The sequence below is a fragment of the Miniopterus natalensis genome, chromosome 12 (assembly GCF_054644295.1).
Source record: "Miniopterus natalensis isolate mMinNat1 chromosome 12, mMinNat1.hap1, whole genome shotgun sequence".
Lineage (NCBI taxonomy): Eukaryota > Metazoa > Chordata > Mammalia > Chiroptera > Miniopteridae > Miniopterus > Miniopterus natalensis.
The window spans coordinates 3880363-3906591 of NC_142092.1; the positions used below are offsets into that span (position 1 = coordinate 3880363).

At 42.9% G+C, this 26229-nt stretch overlaps 1 protein-coding gene and 1 long non-coding RNA gene across 6 annotated transcripts in view; one reads left to right on the forward strand and one right to left on the reverse strand.

Moving 5' to 3' along the window:
- Positions 1-472: 472 nt before the first annotated feature.
- Positions 473-9075, reverse strand: LOC107534031 (uncharacterized). Of its 3 annotated transcripts, none has more exons than XR_001602916.2 (4): positions 8999-9075; positions 8695-8876; positions 1744-1848; positions 473-1178 (listed from the first exon to the last, which is right to left on the reverse strand). It is a non-coding gene; the product is annotated as an uncharacterized LOC107534031 (long non-coding RNA). The 3 variants fall into 3 exon arrangements; XR_001602915.2 differs by having other exon boundaries at positions 8695-8879; positions 8999-9059; XR_015715393.1 differs by lacking the exon at positions 8695-8876 and having other exon boundaries at positions 8999-9069.
- Positions 9076-9351: 276 nt separating this feature from the next.
- Positions 9352-26229, forward strand: part of SPTLC1 (serine palmitoyltransferase long chain base subunit 1) — a 51066-nt gene continuing 34188 nt past the window's right edge. The window contains exons 1-5 of one of the 3 annotated variants that reach the window (XM_087822519.1): positions 9352-9447; positions 11854-11961; positions 14172-14266; positions 17176-17269; positions 17782-17854. In XM_087822519.1, coding sequence (XP_087678645.1) covers positions 9391-9447; positions 11854-11961; positions 14172-14266; positions 17176-17269; positions 17782-17854 — 427 coding nt within the window. In that variant the 5' untranslated portion in view covers positions 9352-9390. The other 2 variants (XM_087822520.1, XM_087822521.1) reach the window with 2 other exon arrangements.

The window sequence follows — 26229 nt, forward strand, 5'->3', positions numbered from 1 at the left end:
CACGAGGATGTTTGTAGAAGCTTTATTCATAATTGCCAAAATTTGGAAGCAACTAAGTAGGTGAATGGATTAATAAACTGTGGTATATCCAGACAATGGAATATTATTTAGTGCTAAAAAGAAATGAACTCACAAGTCACGAGAAGACATGTAGGAAACTTACTGCACGTTACTAAGTGAAAGAAACCAATCTGAAAAGGGTACAAACTATATAATTCCAATTCTATGACATTCTGAAAAAGACAAAACTATAAAAACAACAAAAACACCAGTGGCTGTCCAGGGGAAGGGGGAGGAATGAACAGGCAGACACAGGAATTTTAGGGCAGTGAACCCCTCTGTGCGATGCTGTAGTGGTGGAAACGTGCCATCACACGGTTGTCCAGACCCACAGAATGTCCAACACCAAGAGTGAACCTAAGGTGGACTCTGGACTCTGGGCGAAGATGATGTCTCAGTGCAGGTTCATCGAATGCTTCACTCTGCTGGGGATGTTGATGGCGGGGAGGCTGGGCCTAGGTGGGGGCAGGGGCATATGGGGAATCCCTGTACTTTCTGCTCAATTTTGCTGTAAACCTAAAACTGCTCTGAAAAAATGGCTTATTATGTTTTACAACTCACAAGTAAGAGAGACATGAGTGACACTGTTCTGTAATTATTTTTATGGTTGATTACATTGCTGATTTTCCTTATGGGGAATGAGAAAGAGCTTTAGGTATGTTAGTAAGTTTCTAACCACCTGCACCTTCCTTCTGGAATTCTGAAAGGTTTTAGAACTCCTGTGTCAACAGCCCTGGTTTGGATGGGAAAATTCTCTACCCTCCCTGGAAATGCAGCTCCAGGGTTTAAATCCACACTTAATCCACAGGAGCAGAAAAGGAACAGTGGCAAAATGGGTGGCCTTGTAAACTTCTTACACACTAATAGTGCAAAACCTGCTATTGAGAAATAGAGCTCACGGGCACCCAACAAAGGGGGTCAGGGTGCTGTCCAACTCGTCTTTCTCCCTGTGGATCCTGAATGATTGCCTCCAGAAATCCTGCACTTGATTCTAATCAAGTTACTCAGGAAAACACGGGACACTCCTACTTTCCTTGGCTCCTTCACCATTTCCCACTCAGACAAGGTGCACTCTGGGTTCGGCATCAGAACTGCAATGCACCTGAACACTCACCAGTCTGGAATGAAGAAAGAGTGGATGTTAATTTCCTCCAGTCTGTGATGTAAAAATAAAAGTAACTCTGTTTGAAAGCTTGAGGTTAAAACATGATAGAGTTCATGTTAAAAAGCTAATTGAATCCAACTCAGTCCAGACTTTGGGGAAGGCCTTCCGGGCTCCACCTGGGAGGGGCTGGACCTGCATTTGTAGGGCCCTTTGTACGAGATGGAGACCAAGCCAATTTCCCAAATCAAGTAAATGTGAGATGGGGAAGGGGTTTGATAGGGACTATGAGGAGTTTAGATCCCCTTCGGCACCAACCGGCTCCACACCTGAGCACCTACGGATTGGACCGACATGGGGCTCATGATGGGCTCTTGTGCTGCCTCTATCCATGTCACACTTGGCTGTCTAAACCTCGCCTCCCAGGCAGATTCAGTTCATTTCAGCCAATCCCGAGGCTCCTCCAGGGGGAAAAAGGCTACGGTGATGGCCACAAAGGTGGGCCATGGCAGGGAATCCTATCGAAGCCCCTTGGCGTGGAGATCAGGAGAGGACTAAGGTGGAGAGGAGGGATGACTCACCTGAGAGCACTGAGTGAAAGAGCACCACAGGGTTACGCTTAGTCACTGTGCCCACGTAAACTGGGACAAGCGTGGACTCCTTCCTTGAAAACTTAGTCACTGATACTGGAGGAAGAAGGGAGACAAACTAGATTGCAAGCATGTCCTGGAGTCGTCCTGCATCATGCCCTGATGATATTTTTGTTAGAGGTACATGAGAATGCTTTCTTCACTCTAGATGCCACAGAGGAAGCCACTGGCAGACATGTCTGGTCCCATCTCAGCTGGTCACTCCCTGAACTGGCTCTGGACAAACCCTCCAATATTCAGTAAAGGCTCTGGGCACATCTGTCCCCACTGAAACTGAGACTTCTCTAATGACAGCTTCCAGGGACTGCGATCTAGTACTGTGCTAGGAGCTTCATGGTTACTAAACTATTTTACCTTCATGATAACTCACAGGGCATCACCATTCCTGTGGTACTAGGAACTGTGCATTAATTAATAACACATTAATTTTATGTAAGAGTAAATTAATAGTACATTAATATCCTCCAGTCCATGACATTAAAAACAAACAAAAAAACAGAGAGAACCACAAATCAGAGGGATTTAAAAAAAATAATGCTGAGAACCTCAAAGCTAGGACTGGAGGCCAGACTACCCATCCAACTGGGCTTCACCCAGGGGGCTGTGGCCTCCTGTCCCCGCCCAGCTCCCAGAGGTGGCCCCCACAGGCATCCTGAAAGAATTCAATGTAAACTTTTTATTATTATTCCATGCTCACATCATACCTGGAGCCCAAGCAAGAGCCACAGCCTCTGGTCCTTGAGTACCTAACAGGGAGGACTAACTTGATTACCTTGTTTCAGGACTTTCATCCACCAGAGAAATGGGAAAGGAGAAAAAAGGGGGAGGGGAGGGGAGGGAGGGCACGCTGGAGCTCCCTGTGGGAGGGTGTTCAGCGTGCACAATGGGTGTCGACCCACAGACGCGAGTGCATGCATATGTGCAGGGTGTGTGCACATGCAAACAGATAGGTAATGTCTATGGGGAAATTCTGTTGTATGTGATTGTGATTCATTTTGAAATGGAGATGCTAAAGGTATTTGAAAGCTGCTTCCTGAATGACAAATGCAAGTCATCCATCTCAACCAGCAGAGCAGGAAGAGGGACACTGGGGCATCCCGTGACACCTGGTGGGATCTGAGTAGCCCTGGCGTCCCATCTTCCTGTCACCAGGAAAGGTGACGGGCTGTGTGGGTGGGAAGTGCCATCCATCCCTGCCTCTTGAGCCTTTGTCCAAGCCCCTACCATCACCCCTCTGTCCTACTCCACTTCTTTAAACGGCCCATTTAAGTCTTCTGACCCCAGGAGGCTTTCCTGATCCACACAAGCTCACAATTTCAGTCTTCTTGTCTGAAACCCATTGTGACCTGTAGTCACTCCCTCCTGACAGCTGGGTGGTTATGAGCCCTAGAACATTAACAGACTTTGGTACTGGGAAGTGGAGTGCTGCTATAGCAAACACCTAAAACTGAGGAAGTGGCTTTGGAATTAGGTAATGGGCAGGAAGAATTTTGAGATGCATGAGGGAAAGAGCCTAGACTTCTGGGAAGAGACTATTGATAGAAATATGGACTTTCGGGGCAATTCTAAGGAGAGCACAGAAGGAGCATGGTAAAGTGCCTGTTATCTCAGAAAAGGCATCTCTCATCACGAATAGAATGTTAGTAAACATGGGTGTTAGAGGCATGTATGTTGAGGGCTCAGGAGAAAGCGAGCACCATGTTATTGGAAATTGCAGGAAAGGCAATCCTTGTGAACATGCTGGCAAAGGCGTGGCGGAATTGTGTCCTATATTTATGTGGAAAGCAGGACTTATAAGTGATGAACTTGGATAATTAGCTGAGTAAAATGATGAAGGGCTTAGACTGTTATTTGTAATAAAATGTGAGGAAAGAGGTAAATTGAGGAAGGAGCTGTGAAGCAAAAAGGAAACCAGCTCTTGAGGATTTGGACGGTTCTTGGCTTATCCATATCACAAAGGATGAAACAATCAGTAGATTCACTGTCGGGAAAGCGTGCTCTGGAGAGAGGACCTAGGGCAGCCGGATAAACTTTTGCTGAAGAGATTAGGCGCGTGACTCATGGATCCACTCAACCTCTCAGCAGAGCCAGGAACAGAAATGGGGCTCCCCACAAAAGATCGGGGGACACTCTTGTCTAATGGCATGAATTTTCATGACACACACGGTAGAACCACAAGGTTTTTGAGAATGTTGTATCAGCACAACACTTTCAGCTTGGCCTGAAGAGACAGAGAGAGGACAAAATGAAAGAGGGCCATCAGGTTTTCAGATTTTATAGGCAGGAAATGCGCTGGTAGAGCTGTTGAGCATATGTTGCCTTTCAAGAATGACTACAAGGGCTGAATCACAAATGTAGAGGTGGAGGCTGGAGGTGTGAGAGTGAAGGCCTATCACGCTGCCATGGGTACAGAGGCCTATGGAGCTGTAGGCCCGGATGATGTAGATTTGAGCCACAGAGGATCATTCTCAGGCTTTGAAATCAAATGAAACTTGCCCTGCTGTATTTCTTTTTTTTCCTCTTTTTAAAAATATGTCTTTTTTATTTCAGAGAGAGGCAGGGAGAGGGAGAGAGAGAGAAACATCAATGATGAGAGAGTCATTGATCGGCTGCCTCCTACATGCCCCCCACCGGGGATCAAGCTTGCAAACCAGGCATGTGCCCTGACCAGGAATCGAACCGCGATCTCCTGGATCCTAGGTGGATGCTCAATTCCTGAGCCACACCAGCTGGGCATTCCCTGCTGTATTTCTTACTTGCTTGAACTGATGACTTCTTTATTCCTTCCATTTTCTCCCTTTTGGAATGGGATGTCTATCTTATACTTGTCTCACTATTGTATTTGAACTTCTAGTTTCTCAGGTCAATAGATGGAGAAAAATTTTGCCCCTGGATGGATTATACCCAGAGACTCACCCATACCTGATTTAGATGACTTAGATGAAAATTTGAGACTTTTTGAGCTCATAATATTTAGATGAGGGTTGAGACTTTTGGAGATGTTGAGATGGTATGAATATATTTTGCATGTGGGGCAGATATAAATTTGTGGGGCCAGAGGTTTGACTGCAGTGGGTTGAATGATGGCCCATGAAAAGACATGTCTATATCCTAATCTTTAAAACCTGTGAATATGGCCATATTTGGAAAAAGTTTCTTTGCAGATGAGATCATCCTGGATTTAGGATGGGCCCTAAACCATTGCAAGTGTGCGTCCAAAAACACATAGAGGATCAACAAAGAAGAGAAGGCCGTGAGAAGACAGAGGCAGACACTGTAGTTATGCAGCCACAAGCTAAGGAATGCCTGGAACCACCAGGAGGTAGAAAACCCAGGAAGGATTCTCCACCAGAGCCTCTGGAGGGAGTGCAGCTCTGCCAACAGCTTGCTTTTAGACTTCTGGCCTCCAGAACTATGAGAGAATCATTTTCTGTTGTTGGTGATAATTTGTGATGGCAGCCCTAGGAAAATAATACAGAGAAAAATAAAACTGCTACATAACAAAAAAATCTCAAGCAGTGTCTTAAAATAACAATCACCGATTTTGTTCATGAATTTGGGGGTTTCTGGGTTTAGCTAGACATTTCTCACTTGGGGTCACTCAGGTGGTTGTAACCAGAGGATGACTAGAGCTGGGCCATCTTGAAGGCGCCTTCCCTCATGTCAGGCCCCTGGATTAGTAAGACTCAAACAGCTGAGGGCTGGAGCTGGGGCCCCTTGGCCATCTCTCTCTCCCTCTACGTGGCAGTTGCATTCTACTGGAGAAGCTGTCACAAAGCTATGCCCAGTCATAAGGGAAAGGAACACAGACTCTACCTCTTGGTGGGCACATAAAGGAATCTGAAAACAATACCACTGACTCAATTCAGGGAAGATGGTGAAATCCTCCCATTAGAGCTGTCTTGCTTTGGGGAACAAGGAAGCTGCAATATCTATATCCCAGCAACCATCAGTCATCCACCCAGTTATGGGCTGCCAGGGGGAAACAAACATTCTCAGATCCTTCCAATTCTCCATGAGAGCAGGAAACATGGGTTCTGGCAGCCTGAAGGTAGGCCTCTGAAAAATGCAGGTGATGCTGTTGGGAATGAATGAAAGCACCTGGGGGAGGCAATGTGCACAAGCACTGTACTGGATTCCTGGGGATGATGGCAGAGCTCCCTGATCATCGGGGACATACTGCCAACTCCATGTGGAAATGTAATGCATACTGCTGGTGCCTTTCCCAGGAATAGGGAAAGTCTGGATTATGCAAATAAATGGCACTGGGGAAATTTGTTATTCCTTTAGGAAAAAATAATTATAGGGCCCATGCCTCTCTTCATACAATATAATTTCCAGAGTAATTAAATAGCTAATTGTAAACGACGACAACCTGATACAAGTATGTGAGGAAAACGTTCGTGTGTTGAAGATGACTTTTCTAAGCAGGGCACAAACCCAAAGATGATGAAGCAGACGACACATTACATAAAACTGAAAACACAGGGACGATGGAACACAACACAAGCAACTAGATAGAAACTGGGCAAAAGTAACTATCACATATAAAATAGGAAAACATAAGATAACTCAGAATGTATGAAGAGCTCCCATAAATCCGTAAGAACATGAAAAATCACCAATGGAAAAATGGGCAAAGAATATGAATTGGTGATTCACAAAAGGACTAGACATGCCAATAGGCATATAAGAAGTTGCTAAACCTCATGAATAACCAGCAGCATGAAAAATAAAACTCAGTGAGGTATCATTTTACCTCCACTAAATTGGCAAAAACTTTAAAAAGATAGATTATCTCAGTACATATGTAAATGCTACCAGCTATTTTGTACAGAACAGTCTAGTTTTAGTGTTTCAATGAATTGTGCAGTTTGTAAAACCTGTAGAGAAATATTTGAACACTCTAGGAATTAATTTGTACCAAGTGGAATTCTGCCTGTTTTTAGCAAAGACTATAATTACTAAATAAAACTACTACTATGTAATGAATGTTCCAACATGCTCCCCTGGTAAATGGCATTATAATATTTCAATATTTCACAGATGATATCAGCCAAAAAAAAAAGGAAAAAAGATTGCTTATCTTCATGGGCTAGAGTATGGTTATACTTCTAAACATTTTAAATTGGTTGAGCCACCTGAAGAACAGCATGGCAATATTTATCAACATTAATAACATGTATACTCTTTGACTAAAACTCCACTTGGAGGAAACTTGTGAGAAATGCTCTGACATGCATAGAAAAACATACTTCTGTAGATATTTACTGCAGCACTGTTGATAATGGGGACCAATGGAAAAACCTCAGTGTCCACCAGCAGGAATATGTTTAAATAAAATGGAACAAGTCCTGGCTAGTTTGGTTAAGTGGTTAGAGTGTTGGCGCACAGACCGGAGGTCCTGGGTTCAATTCTGGCCAAGGGCACGTACATACCTCGGTTCCAGGCTCAATCCCCGACCCTGGTAGGGGTGGGAGACAATCAATGTGTCTCTCTCACATTGATGTTTCTCTCTCTCTCCTTCCCTCTGTAAAGCAATGGAAAAAATATCCTCGGGTGAGGATTAAAAAAGTAAATAAAATAATTTAAAAATAAATAAATAATAAATAAAATGGAACAAGCAATATATATAAGGAATTATCCGAAGAAACAGTTTTCTTCAGCCATTATAAATACAAGATTTATAGACCAAAAAAACTACAAGAAAAAAAATAATAGAAAAATGCAAGTTGTAGAACAGTGTTGTGTCGATAAGCCCAGTTGTATTTAAGAAATCCAATGTAAGTGTGTGTACACACCATGTTTGCATATACCGACTGTGAACAAAAAAGAGCTGTACCCTAAACCTGGCAGCTTGGGGGTGAGGAGGGGCATGGCAGGCCTTACAGACTCTGTGATGGAAAGTAACCACACAGGATAGTACGAACATAAAAAACATTCTTAAGAGGGTCATGGTTGTTAGTCAAGTCTCAGGGCTATAGCATTCTTGATAAAGGTCAGTTTTTACCTTAAGTGAGCCTTGTGTATTGTCTCTGTGCATCTAGCATAACATATCTTTGAAATGTCACTAATTTTTTTTCCACACCCCGAGAAGGTGAAACCAGACCCAATGGGTCCAGGCTGCCTGTTGCTACTTCAGCCAATTAAGCAGAGAAAAAGTTGAATCATTTATGAATGTTTATTTCAATAATGCCAGCAACATGGGAGAACAGCAGGATTTGTTCACATAAAATCTGCTCTGTCTGCCCGACCACCCCACCCCACCCCACCCCACCCCACCATAAGCCAGTTCCTTATATTGGTTAGAATGACAAAGATTACTTGGGGAAGTGGGCAAAAAGGAGTAAGAATGGGTTTAATGGTTTACAGGTTACAGGAAATGCGGGCTGGGGTTGCAAAACGGCGGGGCTCCTCTGGGAGCCCTTTGTTTTGGGAACAAGGAAACAAGTTGTTATCTTTCCATGACAAAAGGAGAATGGACCGCATTCCAAGGTCAACTCCCATGTTTGGGGTGCACAACTCCCAGCCAGGTTAGAAAGTGCTTTTTCTAATTAGAACAGAACAATCAGTTTACAGGACATGCTCAGTATTTCTTGTAACTACAGCTAACAATCACGGTCAACAGAGCATGACTAATATTTCTGCCCCCAAAAAGGCACACCCACCAGCACAAGAGCACAGACCACCGGAGCACAAGCGACTCCGCGCAGTCACCGCACCTTGTTGCCTGCACACCATCTGTTTATTGTTCATGTTAACTACCTGCGCCGACCGATGTAGCGGAGCGCGGATCTGTCCGCTTCACTTTTGGTGCAGGCCTGGGGCCGACCGGCAGGCCTGCTCCCCTCGGCGCCCTGCGGCCCGCGGGCTTCACCTCACCTCCCTCCGGTGCGATGTATAAGGCGAGCCACGAAACTGCCATTCTCTGCAGCCTGTTCTCAGTCGGGGAGATTGCTCCGGGCATGTCCTCAAGTTTCGGCCCAAATAAACTCTTATAATAAAACGCTTCCGTAGGTCGGCCTTCTGTTGGACACCGAGGACACCGGGAGGCTCCACACCTACTGCTGTGGGACAACACCCGCACAGCTTAGTCCGCACGCGACACACAGTGAGCGCTAGGGGAGAGCTGGCTATTTTAATTCACGTTTCTGTATTTTTAATAACACATTCTGGGGTTACTTACGTAATTTGAAAGTAAAGATGATGGTTTTCAGTGACATTCAGGACACTTCCTGCGCGCCCATGCCCGCGCCGGGCGAGGACCTTCGCGCCCTCCCTCCCACGCAGGGCCCAGGGCGCGGCCCGGGGGCGACGGCCGCGCGGGAACCTGAGTCCCAGGCCCGCGCGCAGGCCACACCCGGCCCCCGGCCCCCGGCCCCCGGCCCCCGGCCCCCGGCCCCCGGCCCCCGGCTCGCGAGCCTCGGCGCGCCCAGCCCGGGCGCCGAGTGCGCAAGCGCGGGGGCGTGGCCCGCGCTGGTCGCCCCGCCCCCGCCGCCAATGCGTCACTGGGCCGCGCCGCGCACGGTCTCACGTCCCGGAGACCCGCCTCCCGGAAGGAAGTGCGAGCGGCTGACGATGGCGACGGCCGCGGAGCAGTGGGTCCTGGTGGAGATGGTGCAGGCGCTCTACGAGGTGCGCTGGGCTGTCCGAGTGGCCCGCGGCCACCCCCGGCCTCGGGGAAGTGGGGACTCGTGCGGGCTTGTGGCCGGAGGCCTGGGCGGGGTGGCCCGGCCGGGCCGAGGGCTCGCGGCTCTCGCCGTCCCGCGGAGGCGGAGGGACCGGCCGGAGCGGGCGCCGCGGCTCTGGGTCTGAGCTCGGCGGGCGCGGAGCGGCTCTGGGCCCCCTCGGGGCGCAGGGGAGCAGCCGGCCCTCAGAAGCCAGAGCTGGGCCCGGGGCCCGGGGCGCGGGGCGGCGCGCCGCGTGGGAGGCCGTCGGGCGGCCGGAGGCGGCCGCGGAGCCGGGGCAGGAAGTGGGGGGACCGGTGCAGGCTGAAGTTCGCTTTCACTCGGGCGGGGGGGGAAGAAGCCGAATGACTTAGGATCTAGGAATATGAAATACCCGTAGTTTGTCGTTTTTTCCCACATGTCTCATTTTCTATCTTGATAGACAACTATTTTAGTAGATCTTTAAAGAGTGGTCAAATTTTTTTAAAGGCTAGTTATTTTAAGTATGTCAGATAACATGAAATCAAAATGCCAGTCTCAGCGAATGTTCATTTGACATGTATTTAACTGAACGTCACCGCAGAGTCCAATAGAACTTTCTGTTTGTTCTCTCTTTGAGCGGTTCAGTACAGGAGCCACTCACCACATGTGGCTATTAGGCCCTTGAAATGTGTAAATAATTACCTGGTGACAGTGCCTGTGGTATTGAACAGCAGAGATCAAAACCGCGGGACTAGCGCATTGAACAAACAGGCAAACATCCTTGTGCTTATAGAGCTCATAATCATTTAACGTGAATCTCAGTTTTCATTTGGCAGTTTTTAACTTAACGTTGCTGCTTACTGCATGGGTGATAATGGTGTCTGCTATTGCAAGACTTATCAGGACTTGCTGACACACAGCTGACAGGGCATAAGTGGTGTCCAACATTAGGTTAATTTTAGTTAAAAAAAAGAAAAAGATAAGAGCTACTAAAATCTGTTTACTTTTGTATAAATTAATAATTTTCTGTGTTTGCTCTCTTGTTGAAAACTGCATAGTTGACCAAGAGTGACACTTGGGAGAAGTCCTCCAGGTGTCACATTTCCAGGAAAAGAAGCTGCATTTGTGGATTTTATTAATTCACTAGGCAGTTAGTATCTCAGTTTTTCTTAGGATGCTTTCTTTGTGGAGAGGGATGTTTAGTGACTTGGGCAGATGTTTGCCTACTGGAATCCAGTTATTGAGAAAACCAAACATATTTATACTAGAGTCCTTATTCCTAAATGAATTATATTCAAGGGGGATCCACAAATTTTAAAAAGTCATCTTAAAGAGAGATTTCTATTCTTGCTCTCAATTTCTGTGCACTTGGTGTGTAGAATTTGAGGAGTCCTGTGTAGTGTACCCAAAAAAGAAGAAATAATGTATATATGTTTACCAAATGTAAACAGTTTGAAAGTTATTTGTACATTGACCTGGAATTTTTCAGCAGTTTTCCTGTCTCTACATTCTGGACTCTTTTTTAAAACTGTGGTGAATCATCACCACTTCCTTTCTGTCTAACATTTGGAAATAATTTGTGTTTGTTTCTAAATACCTCATTTAAATTTTCCAATGACAAACTGTTGGAGCAGAACACCTTGTAACTGACTAGGGTTTAGTTGCTTTGTGGAATCTCCCATATGCACTTTGTGTGTCTAGTTGGACAACAATTAGAAGTCACGTTGGCTTTATCCTGATAATGTACAGCTGAAAAAAGACATGATACGGATAATTTTATTAAGGTATCTTTATGCCTATTGACATGGAAAACACTACATACTTTTGGGGAACTACAATAGAAAAAAGACCTGCTGTTCCTTTAAGCATTTATAAGGTCTTTTTTTCTCTGCCATGTTACATGAAGAAATTAAAGAAGCTTATCAGAAAAATACAAAATATGTAGTAAGATGTGCAAAATTCTCTCTAAGAATTGTGGAAACTGGTTTCCAAATAATTTTCTTAACTCCCCATGGTAGACGGAGTTTTAGAAGGCTTGTGAATTTGTGATATGTTTGTTACAGTCATTTCCCAGCAGTAAAAATTTAAATTACCTATAGGATTTCATAGTTGATGTTGTTTCACATTTTGGGATTCTGTGTCATTTATTTTAAAGATTTTTTTCTAAAGACATTTTAAAGCTGCAGTATTAGAGATTTTTTATGTGTAGGAGAAATTGCCTACTGTTAGAAATGGGAAAAGCAATGAGTAGAAATGAAAGGAACTTTGAAAGTAAATATTAAGAAATAATAGGTTAAAGGTCATGGGAGACAGTATTTGTAGGTGCATTAAATTGTATATGCAGGTTTTAGAAGTGTTCATTTCACTTCTTTTGTTTTTGACTCATTCTTAGGCTCCTGCTTACCATCTTATTTTAGAAGGAATTCTAATACTCTGGATAATCAGACTTCTTTTCTCTAAAACTTACAAATTGCAAGAACGATCTGATCTTACAGTCAAGGTAAGAAATTAAATCTATTTTATTATTTGGTGTATATGATAGTTGCTACGTCTTTCCAAAAAGGACTTGTGGCCAACTATATGCTAAAATCTTTTCTGTAATGTAAGGAAATCAAGGAGAATGAAATATAGGATAGGCAAAATATGGGAAAGCCAAGGACCTACCCAAAGGAGTAGCATGTTGCAGACTTCTCTGCCTTGCTAGGTAGGGTAAACAGCAGTCTTACGAGTTGATGATGAAAGGGAAGCATGGGCAGCTACTGTATTTGCGATTTCCATATGCAGGATTACATGAGTGGCTCGTGAAAAGCCCCACTATTTCTGAAGCCTGTGAAAGTTTTACTGGTGGTCTCTGTAAAGGAAATTTGGATTTGGAAAGAATCTTCCTCACTCCACACTCCCTACCTCCCCACCCAAATCAAATTTTGATGTGTTCTGTATGGTAAGAGTGGGTGACCGCAGCATAATTTCGGTCACTCGGATTGTTGTGCTTGGGAGGCAGGGATCTTTCCCTCTCCCTCGCTTCTTTTAATGACTACTTTGTGGGATTATCATGCCACAGAACGAACACTCTTCCTATAGCATTGCAGTAAGACTGGGCCCTGCAGGCCAGAAATCCTGTCCATACTTTTTCCTTTAGTATTTAGGAACTTCTTGTGAATGGTTAGGTGGGCATGAAACAGATTTCTAGCCCAGCTTTTTAAAGGGGTTGATTAATCCAAATATTCTTAGTTTTAGTTTAAACATATCAATCCACATACATACATTTTTTAAAAAAGAGTGATAGGTAAACATAGTTTTAGAATAATCCTCTGAAAGCAGACTTAGCTAGAACAAGATTTAGGAATTGCTGACATCTGACCCTGCCAGCAGTGGAAGGGAGGAAGCTGAGTGTTGTGAGTGAGAAGTGCCCTTCTCAGTTTGATAGAGCTGCACAGGTTCTTGCATGGCATTGCATCTTGAGTGGATTCTAACATCTGCACGGTAGCAAGGGCACAGTGTGCGTGATGGACTCCAGGCTTGTGCTTGTTCGGGCTGCTGTTCTCTTCCCTGAGGTCATTGGCAGAAACAGATGAGAAATTTATTGGTTGATTTATTCAGCCAGTATTTTTGAGTGCCTGAAAATCAGATGACTGTGCTTTTGGCGCTGCTCTGGAGTTGCCTACCAGGAAAAAATGCACAGAAGCATTTATCGGAAGTGTGAGACTAGAACTATTGAGAGGGGGCCTATTTGCGAGGCAAAAATTGCTGTGGCCATCATGTTAATTTAGGTGCCTCATCTCATCCTGTACATACAGACCACATTTTCAGAATTACTTTTTTTTCTGATTCAAAAAGGGATAAGAAACACAAAATAGTCAAAATACTTACAATGCATGAAGTAACAGATGCAAGGAATAAGGTAGCTTTTTATGAGAAATTCCAAACAAAATCCCATTACAGTAATTATAAGAGTTTTTTTTTTTCTGTATTTCAGCTACACCTGAACCCTGCAGATGGCTTGTAGGACAGTGCTTTGTGATCTGGTTGATCCCTTCCCATGATGGCCACCTCTGTCTGTACTTCGGGTGTGGCTTTCTGTGTTGTCTTGGAATAGAGGCTGAGCTGACTTAGCAGAAATCATGCTTCTCACCCTTGTATTGTAGACTTTCTTTTTGTTTCACAATCAGTATAAGTTGTACTTCATACTTCCCACAGTGAAAAATTCTGACTATAGCCCAGCCTAGCGTGGCTTAGCAGTTAAGCATCGACCTAGGATCCAGGAGATCGTGGTTCAATTCCTGGTCAGGGCACATGCCTGGGTTGCGTGCTCGATCCCCAGTAGGGGGCGTGCAGGAGGTGGCCAATCAGTGACTCTTCATCACTGGTGTTTCTATCTCTCTCTCTCCCCCTTCCTTTCTCTGAAATCAATAAAGATTTATGTATATATTAAAAAACAACAAAAACTGACTATAGAAATAAAGTTTTCTTAAATTTTCTAGTCACTCGCAAAACTACGTGGAAAAAGAGCCTTTAGCCTATGATAAGAGGTGAGGAGGTTAAGTGCCCAAAACTCAGAAGTGATTCTGTTTCATTTCTAGCCACAACTAGAGCTCTGATTCTAGCAGTGTGTTCATTATGACGGTTCCATTACAACAGACAATTCAGATATTGCTGGAGTCACTGTCCCGTGACTAGCATTGTGCTGTTTTAACGCCTTTTCTCCTGTAGGAAAAAGAAGAATTGATTGAAGAGTGGCAGCCAGAACCTCTTGTTCCTCCCATCTCAAAAGACCATCCTGCTCTCAACTACAACATTGTCTCAGGGTAAATCAGTTTGCTCCCAGAAGGACTTGGGTCTAGTTTCCTGTGGGTACACTCGCCAAAGTAACAGTAGTTTAGTGGTGCTACTCTTTCACCTGAAAGAAAACATTTAGAAATCTCTGCAGATCAGAAACTACCTGCTTTAGTTCCCAATAGAAAATGTTCTTTTAGGAATGGTATGGGCATATTTTGTAGTCTCCAATTTGGGCATTGCAGTTTGTCCCTTTTTCTAAAAAAAAAAAAAATCTCTTTTTCAATACACGTGCGTAATAATATGTCAAATGGTCAGACGCCCTTAAAGTGAAAAGCCTAGAGTAGGCAAATCCATCAAGTGAAAAGCAGCACTCCTTCCCACCTGGTTTCTTTCTGATTTTAGGTCTGTTGCAGGTTTCCTTCATAATATATTAACAGTATGCTGACACTACTACTACTCGATTGATTAATGGTAGAAAACACCTGTGGACTCGCAGTATGAATTATGAAACTTAAGCTCACTTATCCTGCCCCTCTTCTTGCTTCCAGTGTCTGATCTGGTTTTATTTTTAGTTCTTCTATTGGTTATCTTTGTTTTTTTTATGTGCTTTTTAAAATTAAAAAGTATTTTTAAACTACAAAAAATATCAGACACATATTTATTAGCCATTCAGAATTAATAGGCATTTTACTGTCTTTACTTGAAATCTATTTTTAAAAAGAAAAAAAACATTACAAATATAGCTAAAGGAACCCTTTCCCATATGTCACTCTTGCCTCCCAAACACGATCACCACTACCTTGAAGTTGGTGGGTGTTTTTATTTTTTCGTTTACATTAGAGTGACAAAGACATTCTTCTACGTGTTTTTTGATTGTGTTTTCCAAACTGTCTTTTTGGTTTGTGACTTGTCTGGAATTCACCTTTGTACATGGTTATACAACTTTATATTTCCCCATAGAGAAATATCTTTGTGTAACTTAGTCGTTTGTGGGGCAGGTGCTGTTGTTTGCCAGGTAAACATATACACACTTCTCTTGAGCTCTAGATTCTCTCACTGGCCTAGTTGTCTAGTCTCAGCTGTGCCAAACCCGACATTAATGGAGTCCGTCATACTTGTTTCTTCCTGGCAAAGCACATTCTCCATTCTCCCTGTTTCTAAGTTCACTTAGCCATTGACAAACCTTTATTCACCCATGTAATCTAATAATGAGGTTGTGGCTTTTGATTGGGAAGGGTTTTATTTTCCCTCCTTGCCATTCTTTGAGGCCTTGATTGTGGAGCTGTCTTTCTAGATTGGCTTTACTTGCTTCTGCAAGGTGACCCTGAAGGGTCTTACCCTCCAGGATTCCTCCTTGCATGGGGCACAGGTGTGAGCCTACTGCTCCTCATGGGAAGCTGCTTTCCTTTCCTGTCCCAAGTGCTGGACAAAATCAGATCCCCACGCCTGTGTCATGCTGCTTCTTGCCTGTGCTCAGGGGCTTTGGGTGTGCTTGTTCTTGATGGTTTGATTTCTCTGTGACACAGTTTTTGTAGAATGGCCTCAGCTTTCACAGCAGCAACCATCACTACAGGCTTGTCTATGTAGGTGTTTTGTTTTCTCATCTTTTTGTGGGTGCTGAACCTCCACACAATGGATTCACAGTCACTATGGGTGGAAAGAGAAGGAGTCCTTGAAGCCATAGGGAAGAAAGAAGAAACCCTTAGAGAGCACCTCTTTGGACCAGGCACTTTTGTATGACAGTTATCTTGAGAAAAAGGTTCTCCCCCCATTTTACAGATGAAGGAACTAAGATTTACAAAGCCCTGGTAATGTCCACATGTTTCTGAAGCCATCAGTAGCCACAGGGCAGATGGGATCTGTCTGACTCACTCTACAATCCTTGTTCTTTTCACTGAGTCATCTTGGCCATTTGTGAATTTTTATATGCTTTTGTGAATTTACTTGAAGTTGTCTTTCATTTCCTCCCTGGTTTCCTAGCATCTTTTGTTATCTTTCTCAGAGAAAACCAGTTCTGTTGAAACATACCAATGAGAGCTGTTTCTCAGTCTTTTCTGGCTACAGTACCTTTTCTGCAGACCAATGCAGATGTGTGGCTGAAACATGTTCCAGGCACAGTCCTTTCCAGTACCCTAGGTAGTGCCTTCAGGTAGTACCACTCCATTCTATTCTATGGTTGTAACTGACTCAGTTTGGTCTTACAACTGTTTAATTGCTCATGACCTGTAGCTTGGCCCTATACTTCTGAAGCAAGGCCTAAAGCTAATGTTTGTCAGCAAAGGACTTGATGGGTTGTCTGCTTGGGAGCTCACCTCCTGTCCCAAGCATACTCACTCAGCTCCTGTGGAGCTGGCCACTCTGTTTCCTTTAATGTGTGTGTGTGTATGTATGTGTGCATGCATGCATGCATGGGAGGAATTTCTGTTAAATAGTATTTCAGCATTAACTTTAGAAATTGGTTACATATCCCACATATTCTTTTAGTGGCTCCCTATAGATAACATTTATTTGTAAACCACTTAACTGTAAGATCATAACTTGCTCTGCCCATTCCTGCCTTTGATCTTGTTCTCTTTATATTTCTCCCCCGTTTATCTTATCCCAGAATTTTTCTGAGATACTTTATTTAGCTATTCTTTCTTAAGTGAATTATAAAATCAAAAAAATATTTGCCATCCATTCATTTTGAAATTCTAGCTTCTTAAGTGTACAGCAGGGTAGCCTATTAAGAACAGAGTTACTGACCGAGTATCTGATTTTAATATATGGTTGTCTCATTTTACTTTTTAAAAGTAAAAAGTACAAGAGCTAGGAGACCGGAATGCAGATAGGGTAGAGTAACATCACTGTGAGTCCCATCTGCTGCCAGGGTAGTGTAGTAGCATGTGTGCTGTGACAGGTGTCAGCTGAGTAAACCATTGTCATCTCTCTTCCCCAGCCCTCCAAGCCACAGCATCGTGGTGAATGGAAAAGAATGTATAAACTTTGCCTCCTTTAATTTTCTTGGATTGTTGGATAACCCTAGGGTCAAGGTAAGTAGCACCTATGCTGAAGTGGAAAGATAGTATGACGGTATAAGAAACTGGACATAAAAGACAAATGCAGAACACCAGAAAGGGCTGTAAGTTCCTGCCATTACTGTTTTCTGGAAGAGCTGTGACCTGCATTTCCACAAAGGGTGCAGGAGTGCCATTGTGGCTTAGTGTTGTATGAGCCAGACCTGGTGATAGTTGGAGATGTGTCTAGGAAATTGTTTCATTTCCTGTTGGGATTGTTGGCCAGTCAATATTTTTGAGTCCAGACTTATGTCCACAGATGCCCAAAAGTATAAAGGCATTGAGTTAACCAGGATTTAATAATTGAGTTAATAGAACGTTTCCATGTTTTAAGTTATAACCCTGAATTTTTATGTCTGCTTTTTATATGCTGTTGTTAGGATGTCAGTTCTAAGACAGGAAGTAAAATGAGGGAGGGAGGGAGGAGTAACAGGGTTGAAGAACAGGACATGCAGTTGTGACCTCTTACTTTCTCTTCTTCCACAAAGGCAGCAGCTTTGGCATCTCTAAAGAAGTACGGTGTGGGGACTTGTGGACCTAGAGGATTTTATGGCACATTTGGTACGTTTGTGTATTTTTCAGACTACTGCTTTCAAGAATTAAGATTCCATTTGATTTCAAAACTCCTTGGAAAAGATATCGTTACTTAGTTGTGGTGTTAAGCTGGTGAGTGCTATTTCTTACCTAACTTTCTAGAACATTGTTGTTTGGAACCATTGGTTGGGGTTGAATGTCACTTGTGGAGAAGAGCTGTAGTTCCTTTAGGTGTGTAGTTCTTAGGTGAAAGCCTGAGCTGCTGTTTCATGTGCTCTCCCCCCCCCCAAGGGGCATTGTTGTGAGGAGACCCAGTTTGTTTCTGTGGTGCATGACAACTGTAATGGGAAAGGTCCGGTGTGGGTGGCTCTGCTCTTCATAATTGTGCAGGAACTGGGATCTTCCCTGTCTCTGCTCCAGCGTGGAGGTCATCATCCTTGTCTGCATGGCTGCAGACAGGTGGCAAGTATGGGGGAGCAGGAATGCAGGGAAGCAGTACCCTTTTAGGCAGGTAGGTGGCGCCTCATATCACTCTCTCCACATGGCATTGGTGAGACAATAACCTAGGTCATGCCCCGCTGCAAAGAGGGCAGGGAAATAGCTCTAGCTGGACAGCCACCACATGCCAGGGAGAAAGGTAAGAACAGATTGGGAGGCAATAGACTATGTAGCTCTTCTTTCTTGAATTAAGATGAAGGATCATTGATTTCCTTGGGTATGGGTACCCTGGGATAGGCTAAGTGAATAGTAGGATGAGTATGTGATTTCAAACACTGAACTTCCCTAACTGAGATTTGTCAAAGACAACCTTGGCATTTTCTGGTTGTGTTTATTAAATGTATATTGTTCTTCTGAAATTTTTGAAAATGTTAAATAATTTTCAAATGAGTATAAAGCCCAGGAAGTCTTTTGTCTTCTGTCCTCATTTCTGTTTCTGGGTGTGTGTGTTTCTTTAACAGTTACGATGTTTTTATTTAAGGGAGCACCTTTCTTTATTCCTTAGCAAGTTCAGCGGTTAAATTATTTACATTGGAAACAGGTGACAGGAGTTAGTGTCCAAGAATCCTACAGCTGGAAAGGATTTGAAAATCTTGTACTCCAGCATTCCAACTATTCATAAGACAGAAATCCCAGAGAGGTTAAGAGACTTCCTCACAGTCACACAGTTCATTAACTTCTGCCCTAAAACTAGAAACCAAGAATGCTGACTCCTAGTCTTTTTTTTTTCTCTCATTTAATAATCCTTGTCTTAATATTTTTTAATTTTTCAGTTATAGTTGACATACACATATATTAGTTTCGGGTGTACAACATAAATTTGTATAACTTATAAAGTGATCACCCCGATAAGTCTAGTATTCATCTGACTGCATACATATTTAGCATAACATTATGACTATATTCTCTATTATATCTCTTTTACTAACTTTATAACTGCCAATTTGTAGTTCTTAATCCCTTCATCTTTTTCACCCATCTCCTCAACCCCCTTCCCATCTGGCAAGCATCAGTTTATTTTCTGTATCTATGAGTTTGTTTCCATTTTGTTTGCTCATTTACTTTGCTCTTTAGATTCCATGTATAAGTGAAATTATATGGTATTTGCCTTTCTCTGTCTGACTTACTTCACTTAGCATTTTACTAAGTCCATCCATGTTGTTGTAATTGGCAAGATACATACATGACTTCTTCTTTAGCCATTTGTCTATTGATGGATACTTTGGGTTTTTCCCATATCTTGGCTATTGTAAATAATGCTGCAGTAAACATAGGGATGCGTATGTCTTTTTGAATTAGTGTGTTGGGTTTTTTTCTAATAATACCCGGAAGAGGAATTGCTGGGTCCTTCTTTGGCTCTTGTTATAGCCTTGGTTTTAAAGTCTGTTTCATCTGATATAAGTATTGATACCCCAACTTTTCTTTCGCATTTCCATTTGCACGAAATAACTTTTTCCATCCCTTTATATTCAGTCTGAGTCTCATTCAGTCCGAAGTGATTCTCTTGTAGGCAGTGTTTGTAAGGGTCTTGTTATTTTTCCATTCAGCCACCCTGTATCTTTTGATTGGAACATTTAATCCATTTACACTTAAAGTGATTATTGATGGGTATGAAATTATTGCCACTTCATTATTTATCTTTTTTTCCTCCTCCTCGTCCTGTCAGCATTTCCCTTAACACTGGTGTAGTGGTGATGGACACTGTTAGCTTTTTGTTGTTGCTTGGGAAGCTCTTTATCTGTCCTTACATTCTAAATGATAGCCTTGCTGGGTAAAGTAATTTTGGTTGTAGGTCCTTGCTTTTTATCATTTTGAATATTTTGTGCCAACCCTTCTGGCCTACAAAGTTCCTGTTGAGAAAACAGCTGACAGTCTTATGGGAGCTTTCTTTGTAGCTAACTAGTTGCTTTTCTCTTGCTGCTTTTAAGATTCTCTCTTTGGCATTTTAGTTATGATGTGTCTGGTGCGGGCCTCTTTGGGTTCATCTTGTTTGGAACTCTCTGCATGTCCTGGACCTGTAAGTCTTTCCTTCAGGCAGTTTAGAGAAGTTTTCCATCATTATTTCTTCAAATTGGTTTTTAATCCCTTGCTCTGTCTCTTCTCCTTCTGACACTCCTATGATGCAAATGTTAGTAGCTTGATGTTGTCCCAGAGGCCCCTTAAACTATCATTATTATTTTTTTTAATTATTTTTTTCTTTTTGCTGTTCTGATTGGGTGTTCTTTTGTGTCCTTATATTCCAAATTCAACCCTCTGCTTTATCTAATCTACTGTTGATTTTCTCTAGTGTGTTCTTCATTTCAGTTATTATATTCATTTCTGACTATTTTTTAAAATGTTTTCTATTTCCAGTTTTGTGGTTCCTATCCTTTTGTTAAAGTTCTCATTGAGATCATCTAGCATCTTTATGTATTTTGAAATCTGTATCTGGTAGATTGTTTGCCTCCATTTTGTTCAGTTCTTCTGGAGTTTTATTCTGTTCTTTCACAAGGGCCGTGTTTCTTTGTCTCCACATTTTGACTGCCTCTCTGTGTTTGTGTCTACATTTCATGGTCTTGGTAGTGGCCTTATGTAGTAGGTGTTCTCTAGCACCCAGTGGTTCTGTCTCCCTGGTCACCTGAGCTGGGTGCTCCAAGAGTGTCCCTTGTGTGGGTTGTGTATGCCTCCTGTTGTAATTGAGCCTTGATTGCTGTTGGCACATCAGTGGGAGGAAATGACCCTCAGGCTGATTGGTTTTGAAGACTGGCTGTGACTACAATAGAGGAGCTGTTGTGCAGGAACTCACCCTACACAGTAGGATTCACTTTAGTGTGGATCTAATGCCTACCAAGTCCATCCTTTTGGTATGTTGTTTGTAGAGATGGTTGGGTGGTGCTCTGATGTGGTCTGAAGCTGGGCACCAAGTGTGTTGGTTCTGGAGCCTCTTGGGAGGCACTCTGGTGTTGCCCAAGGTCAGCCACTGCCTCTGCCCTCCCCAGGGCCACCTGATAGGAGCTAACAAAGTGATCTACATATGGTCACCACTTGTGCTTGGCTTGGAGGCACCTGGAAGAGGCGAAGCTCCATGATGAGGCTGGCTGCTAATACTGCCAGACTTAGGGCTGCTTAGTAAGAGTTATGGTACATGCTGAGGCCAGATGCTGTTTATTTGGGGTTTGTGAACCTTTGAGGAATTTAGGAAAGTCCACAGCATGAGACAGTACTGGCCTATTGTATGAAAAAGCTGCTAAAAGTGGCTTTGGTGGACAGCAAATGTGATAGGGCAGGATCTCAGGGAATTACAGTGTTAGCCAAGTTGATGGAGACTCAGATAAGGTGCCCACCTGCCAACTCTAGGTGGGGGAAGTTATGGGGACTTTTCTTACTGGCACTGGAACCCTGGGCTGGGTAGTCTGGTGTGGATCTGGGAACCTCAGGGGGACCTCCGAAGCCTAGATATCCCTCCCCATTTTTAACCTCCACACGTAGGTATGGGACTCTAGCCCATTCTGCATCTTTGCCCATGGCTGCTTCTGTATCTCCTTAGTTATGGGACTTCTGTTCAGCTAGCCTTCAGGTGGTTCTCAGTGATAATTGTTCTGTAGTTTATGCTAATTTTGATGTGGTTGTGGGAGGAGGTTTACCTACTCTGCCATCATGATTAATGCTGACTCCCAGTCTTTTTTTTTTTTTTTTTTTAATCCTCACCTGAGGGTATTTTTTCCATTGCTTTTCAGAGAGAGTGGAAGGGAGAGAAACATCGATGTGAGAGAGACACATCATCAACTGGTTGCCTCTCACATGGGCCCCAACCAGGTTAGGAAGCGAGTCCATGACCCAGGTACTTGCTCTTGACCAGGAATCGAACCTGGGACTCTTCGGTGCTTGGGCCAATGCTCTAACCACTGAACACACCAGCCAGGGCTGACTTCCAGTCTTAAAGGCAGGATCAAAGACTAAAACGAGCTCTGATCAGTCTTCTTCTTTGCTCTAGCCTAATGCAAACATGGGTTGTTTGCTTGGTTCTGATTGGTTGGGAATGAGTTCCTTGATTAAGATTAGAAAACTAGGAAAGGCATTTTTATGAGGTGGTTTGTTGTAATCTGGTCAACAAGGCTTTCTTTCTATGATCTGCCTACTGGGGTAAAGAATGTGCTTTCCTAAAAGCCTCTCTTTCTAGTGAATTTTCTTTGCGTGTGTGGCATTGGCCTCTGCTTGGGAGTTAATCTGAGATGACAAGAAATTTATTGCTAAATCAAATCATGAAAAACAAATGTTTCAAATCTTCAAGACTAGTTTCCCCAAAGCTGTGGAAATACATCGTTAGAACAGCTCAGCCAGCTTGCCATTTGGTTCACCTGAAATTTACTGTGCATAATCGGATGCTGTGTGCTTCCAGACATGGGTCTTCAGATGGATAGTTTTAAATTAATTTTCTTGATTGACTAATTCAGTCCATGGTAAACTTCAATAAGTTTATAGAGATAGTGAAAAGTTTTCCCTTTCCCACTGCCATCCTACCCCTAAAAAAGACAGTTATGATCAATAGTTTCTTAACAGTTCTTCTGGAGACTTTTTCTTGGCATATATAAACCACTTCCATACATATATATTTCCCCATTTTAAAAATAATGGTCGCATACCATACGTTCTTTGCCTTGGGATTGGAATGACTGTTTTAAATTGGATTTGATCTTTCAGGTGTGTGACTGTGCCACCACAGGCAGGCTCCTCTGTAAATGAATGTTGGTCCCTTGGTCATCTTATCCTAACTGTAGTTGAAGGTTCAAACAGACCGTCGTCTGGCAAAGGTTGAAGATTAATTTGCCTTGTTTTTGTGACAAGACACTAAACCTATAGCTTGGAGTAATGTGTAATGTTCTTTAAGTGCATTGTCCTTCCAATAAACTTGTCTTGTTCCTTAAGAGTTGCCCATGTTTCCTTGTCATCTTTTTCCTTACCTCAGATGCCTGTTTATATTTTTCCCGTTTTGGTTTTCCAATAGGATAGTTTTTCTCTCTCTCCTGTTCTGGAAGTGATCACTTAAATTACTGTAGTTATATTAAATTGCCTTGAAGTTTCAGTGTTAGATAATGTCAGAGAAGCTACCTGAGGTCAGTAAGGCTACATTTTAAATATCTCAAATACCCCGAACAATTAACTTATCCTAAAATATTTAGGATACATTCGCTCTTTGCATCGAGTAATGATGCAGACTTGGGGACCTGTCCTTTTCTTTGTAGTTGCTTGTGTATTTGTGTGGCCAGGGTCTCTTTCTCTGGATCCCCGAAAGGTTGCCTTTAATTTTGTCTTTTCCTTTTTCCTGGACGTCTCACATTCAGGCATCTGTTTCCAAAGATGAACACCCTCCCTCTTTCATCTCTTTTCTCAACTTTTCAGATAATAAATATACATCACTTGTTGTAAAAGCACATTTCCTTATTAAAACATTCTCTCTTTTTATTTCACAGTAACATATTCGATAATATTAGGTGATTAATACAGAAAAAGAAAATCAAACAACAGTTGAGTAAAAATTCATCTAGTTTCTTAGGCCAACTGTTCTCCTGCGTCCTGAAGGCCTGCAGGTAGAACTAACGAAGTTCTTAAGGTGGTCTGTAAGGACTGTGTGACGAGAAGTTTTCCGGCTTTCTCATTTTGTTGTTTTAATGTGTCTTGTAGAATGAGTGGAGCAAGTAGTTTTATCAGATTGTGGAGCCTTCTTTCCCTCTATGGGTAATGGAGGCCCAGGGCCCTTTGATAGTTTCTCTTGTTAAGAACTTCTTTGTTTATTTGTTTTGATTATAATATAAACATCTCATTTGCCAGTGGCCTATTGCTGGTGCCCAGGATCTGCTTTGCATATATGATACCTACTTGGCTCTGGTCTTAAACTAGATCAAAAGGCAGTTAGTGGTGGGGTTCCATGGTGAGAGAGTGGCATTTGATTGTGTTCTAAAGCCAACAGCAAGCAGTTGTTCATTTATTTTTAAAGATATTTCTCTCTCTCTTACAGCAGTCAGCTGAACCATGACTGCATGTTTTAGTAGGAAGGGCATTGGGTCATAAAATTCCCAGATCTGCCCCTTCTCCCCACCAGTCATGGGAGGGCTTTCACAGGGCAGGGGAACAGTCCTTGTTTGCGCCGCTCAGAACATTTTGGTAAGAATTCCATAAGATTCTGTGAAAACATTTTGAGAAACATTCAGCACTGTATTTATGTTCTAATGAGTGCATAAGTGATATTATCTTTACTTTTACGAAAAACTGTTCGAGTCTCAAGGGATTTAAAAAAAACACACCAGTGTGTAACACAAACATGGAGCCCTCAAGAGAAAATGTAGTTGGTTGATTGTTTTCTAAACTGGTCTAATGTTGCTATCTGCTCTTAATCAGATTAAGAGGAGATAGAACATAAATGGAAAACTGAACAAGTGACTTTAAGATAAGGTAGTCCTGAAATATCTGGGATTTGGATAAATTAATTAGAAGACTGTAACTTTTTACTTTTTAAAAGAAAACTTTTTTTTTAATTCTAGAAATATTCGTTTAATTGAACGAACACACAGCCTATTTATTGCCTTTTCCATGCCAGGTATTGTTCTGAGTTTTATAGACATTAACTCCAGAGGTTCTCAGAACAACCCTTTGTGGCAGGTACAACCATTACCCGTTTGATGGAGAAGGACCTGAGAGGCACAGAGCAGGTTGCCACAGCCAGGGCCTGTACCAGGCATCCTGTACTGCCTCTGCCTCCCGGCTCTTCCTTTCCGGTGAAGGGGCAGGTACAGCCAAGGGCAGCCAGCGCTAGGAGAGACAGAGGCTTTCTGGCCGCCTCCCACCGTGGCCTCTTACTTACCGTGTTGGTTCCAAGCAGTGAATCAGAGAACATAGTGCTTGCACTCCATGCACGTCTATGGCACCAGTTGGTGAAATGGGTCCTGCACGTAGAAGACAGACTTCAGAAGTTGGAGAACAGGCTCTGGCAGTTTTCCTGTTTGCTGCCTCCCCATTCCCTTGGGTCAAGAGTTCCTTCCTTGCGCAAAGTAATTATCATACATCAGGAGACATTATGTAACTTACTCATATTTGCCTATGACAAAACTCGCTTCGCAGGGCTGACGTCAGTGTCTTTAGGTAGGAGCAGGAGAAGGCCATTCTTCTTTAAATTTTTAGGACTGAGAAAGAACCAATAAATGATTGATTTATTATATCGAGATTCTTTTTACACTTAATGGCCAGGACCTATATATAATGATGAGAGTATTACTAATACAGTTTCCATCAACTTGGTAAAACCTCCGAAGCTCTGAAACAAAGCCAGGTTTGTTTACTGTCTCATTGTTAATCAGGGAAAAGATTTCTTTAAACTAAGTCTGTAGTGTGATTTAAGGCCACATTTGTAGTCAGCAAGAGTAGCTTGCACCCATGGCTCAAGTTTCCTTATGAAATAGAGATTGGGTTAAAGTAGTGCACGTAGCTGGGGTTGCCGCCTACTCACTAAGTTGTGAAAATTTGGGGTAGCTAGTCCAGTTTAGAGGCAGCATTGTGATTTGAAGGAGGCCTTCCACAGGGGACCTGCCTTCATGTCTGATTGAAAGTGAGAGGTGGCAGGTGGTGGGGACCTGCCTGTAGGGAGGCACTCAAAGAGCACTAGGGAGGAGGTCAGCCACCAGGGGGGTGGCTGGTCCTCTAATGCTTTTCTGTTTTCTTGTTCTCGCCAGATTTTGCTTGAAACCTTCCATTGGCAGCATCTACCATTGAAGGACAAGCAGTCAGGTGCAGGGTCAGATCCTTGAACTTGTGGTGTTGATGTCACAGATCTGATACTTGAAGAGCCAGATACCCCTTTGGTACCATTTTGATCAGATGGGATACATTCTTCTTTGTTACTGTAAAAATCCCAAATGCATTTCATATTGATA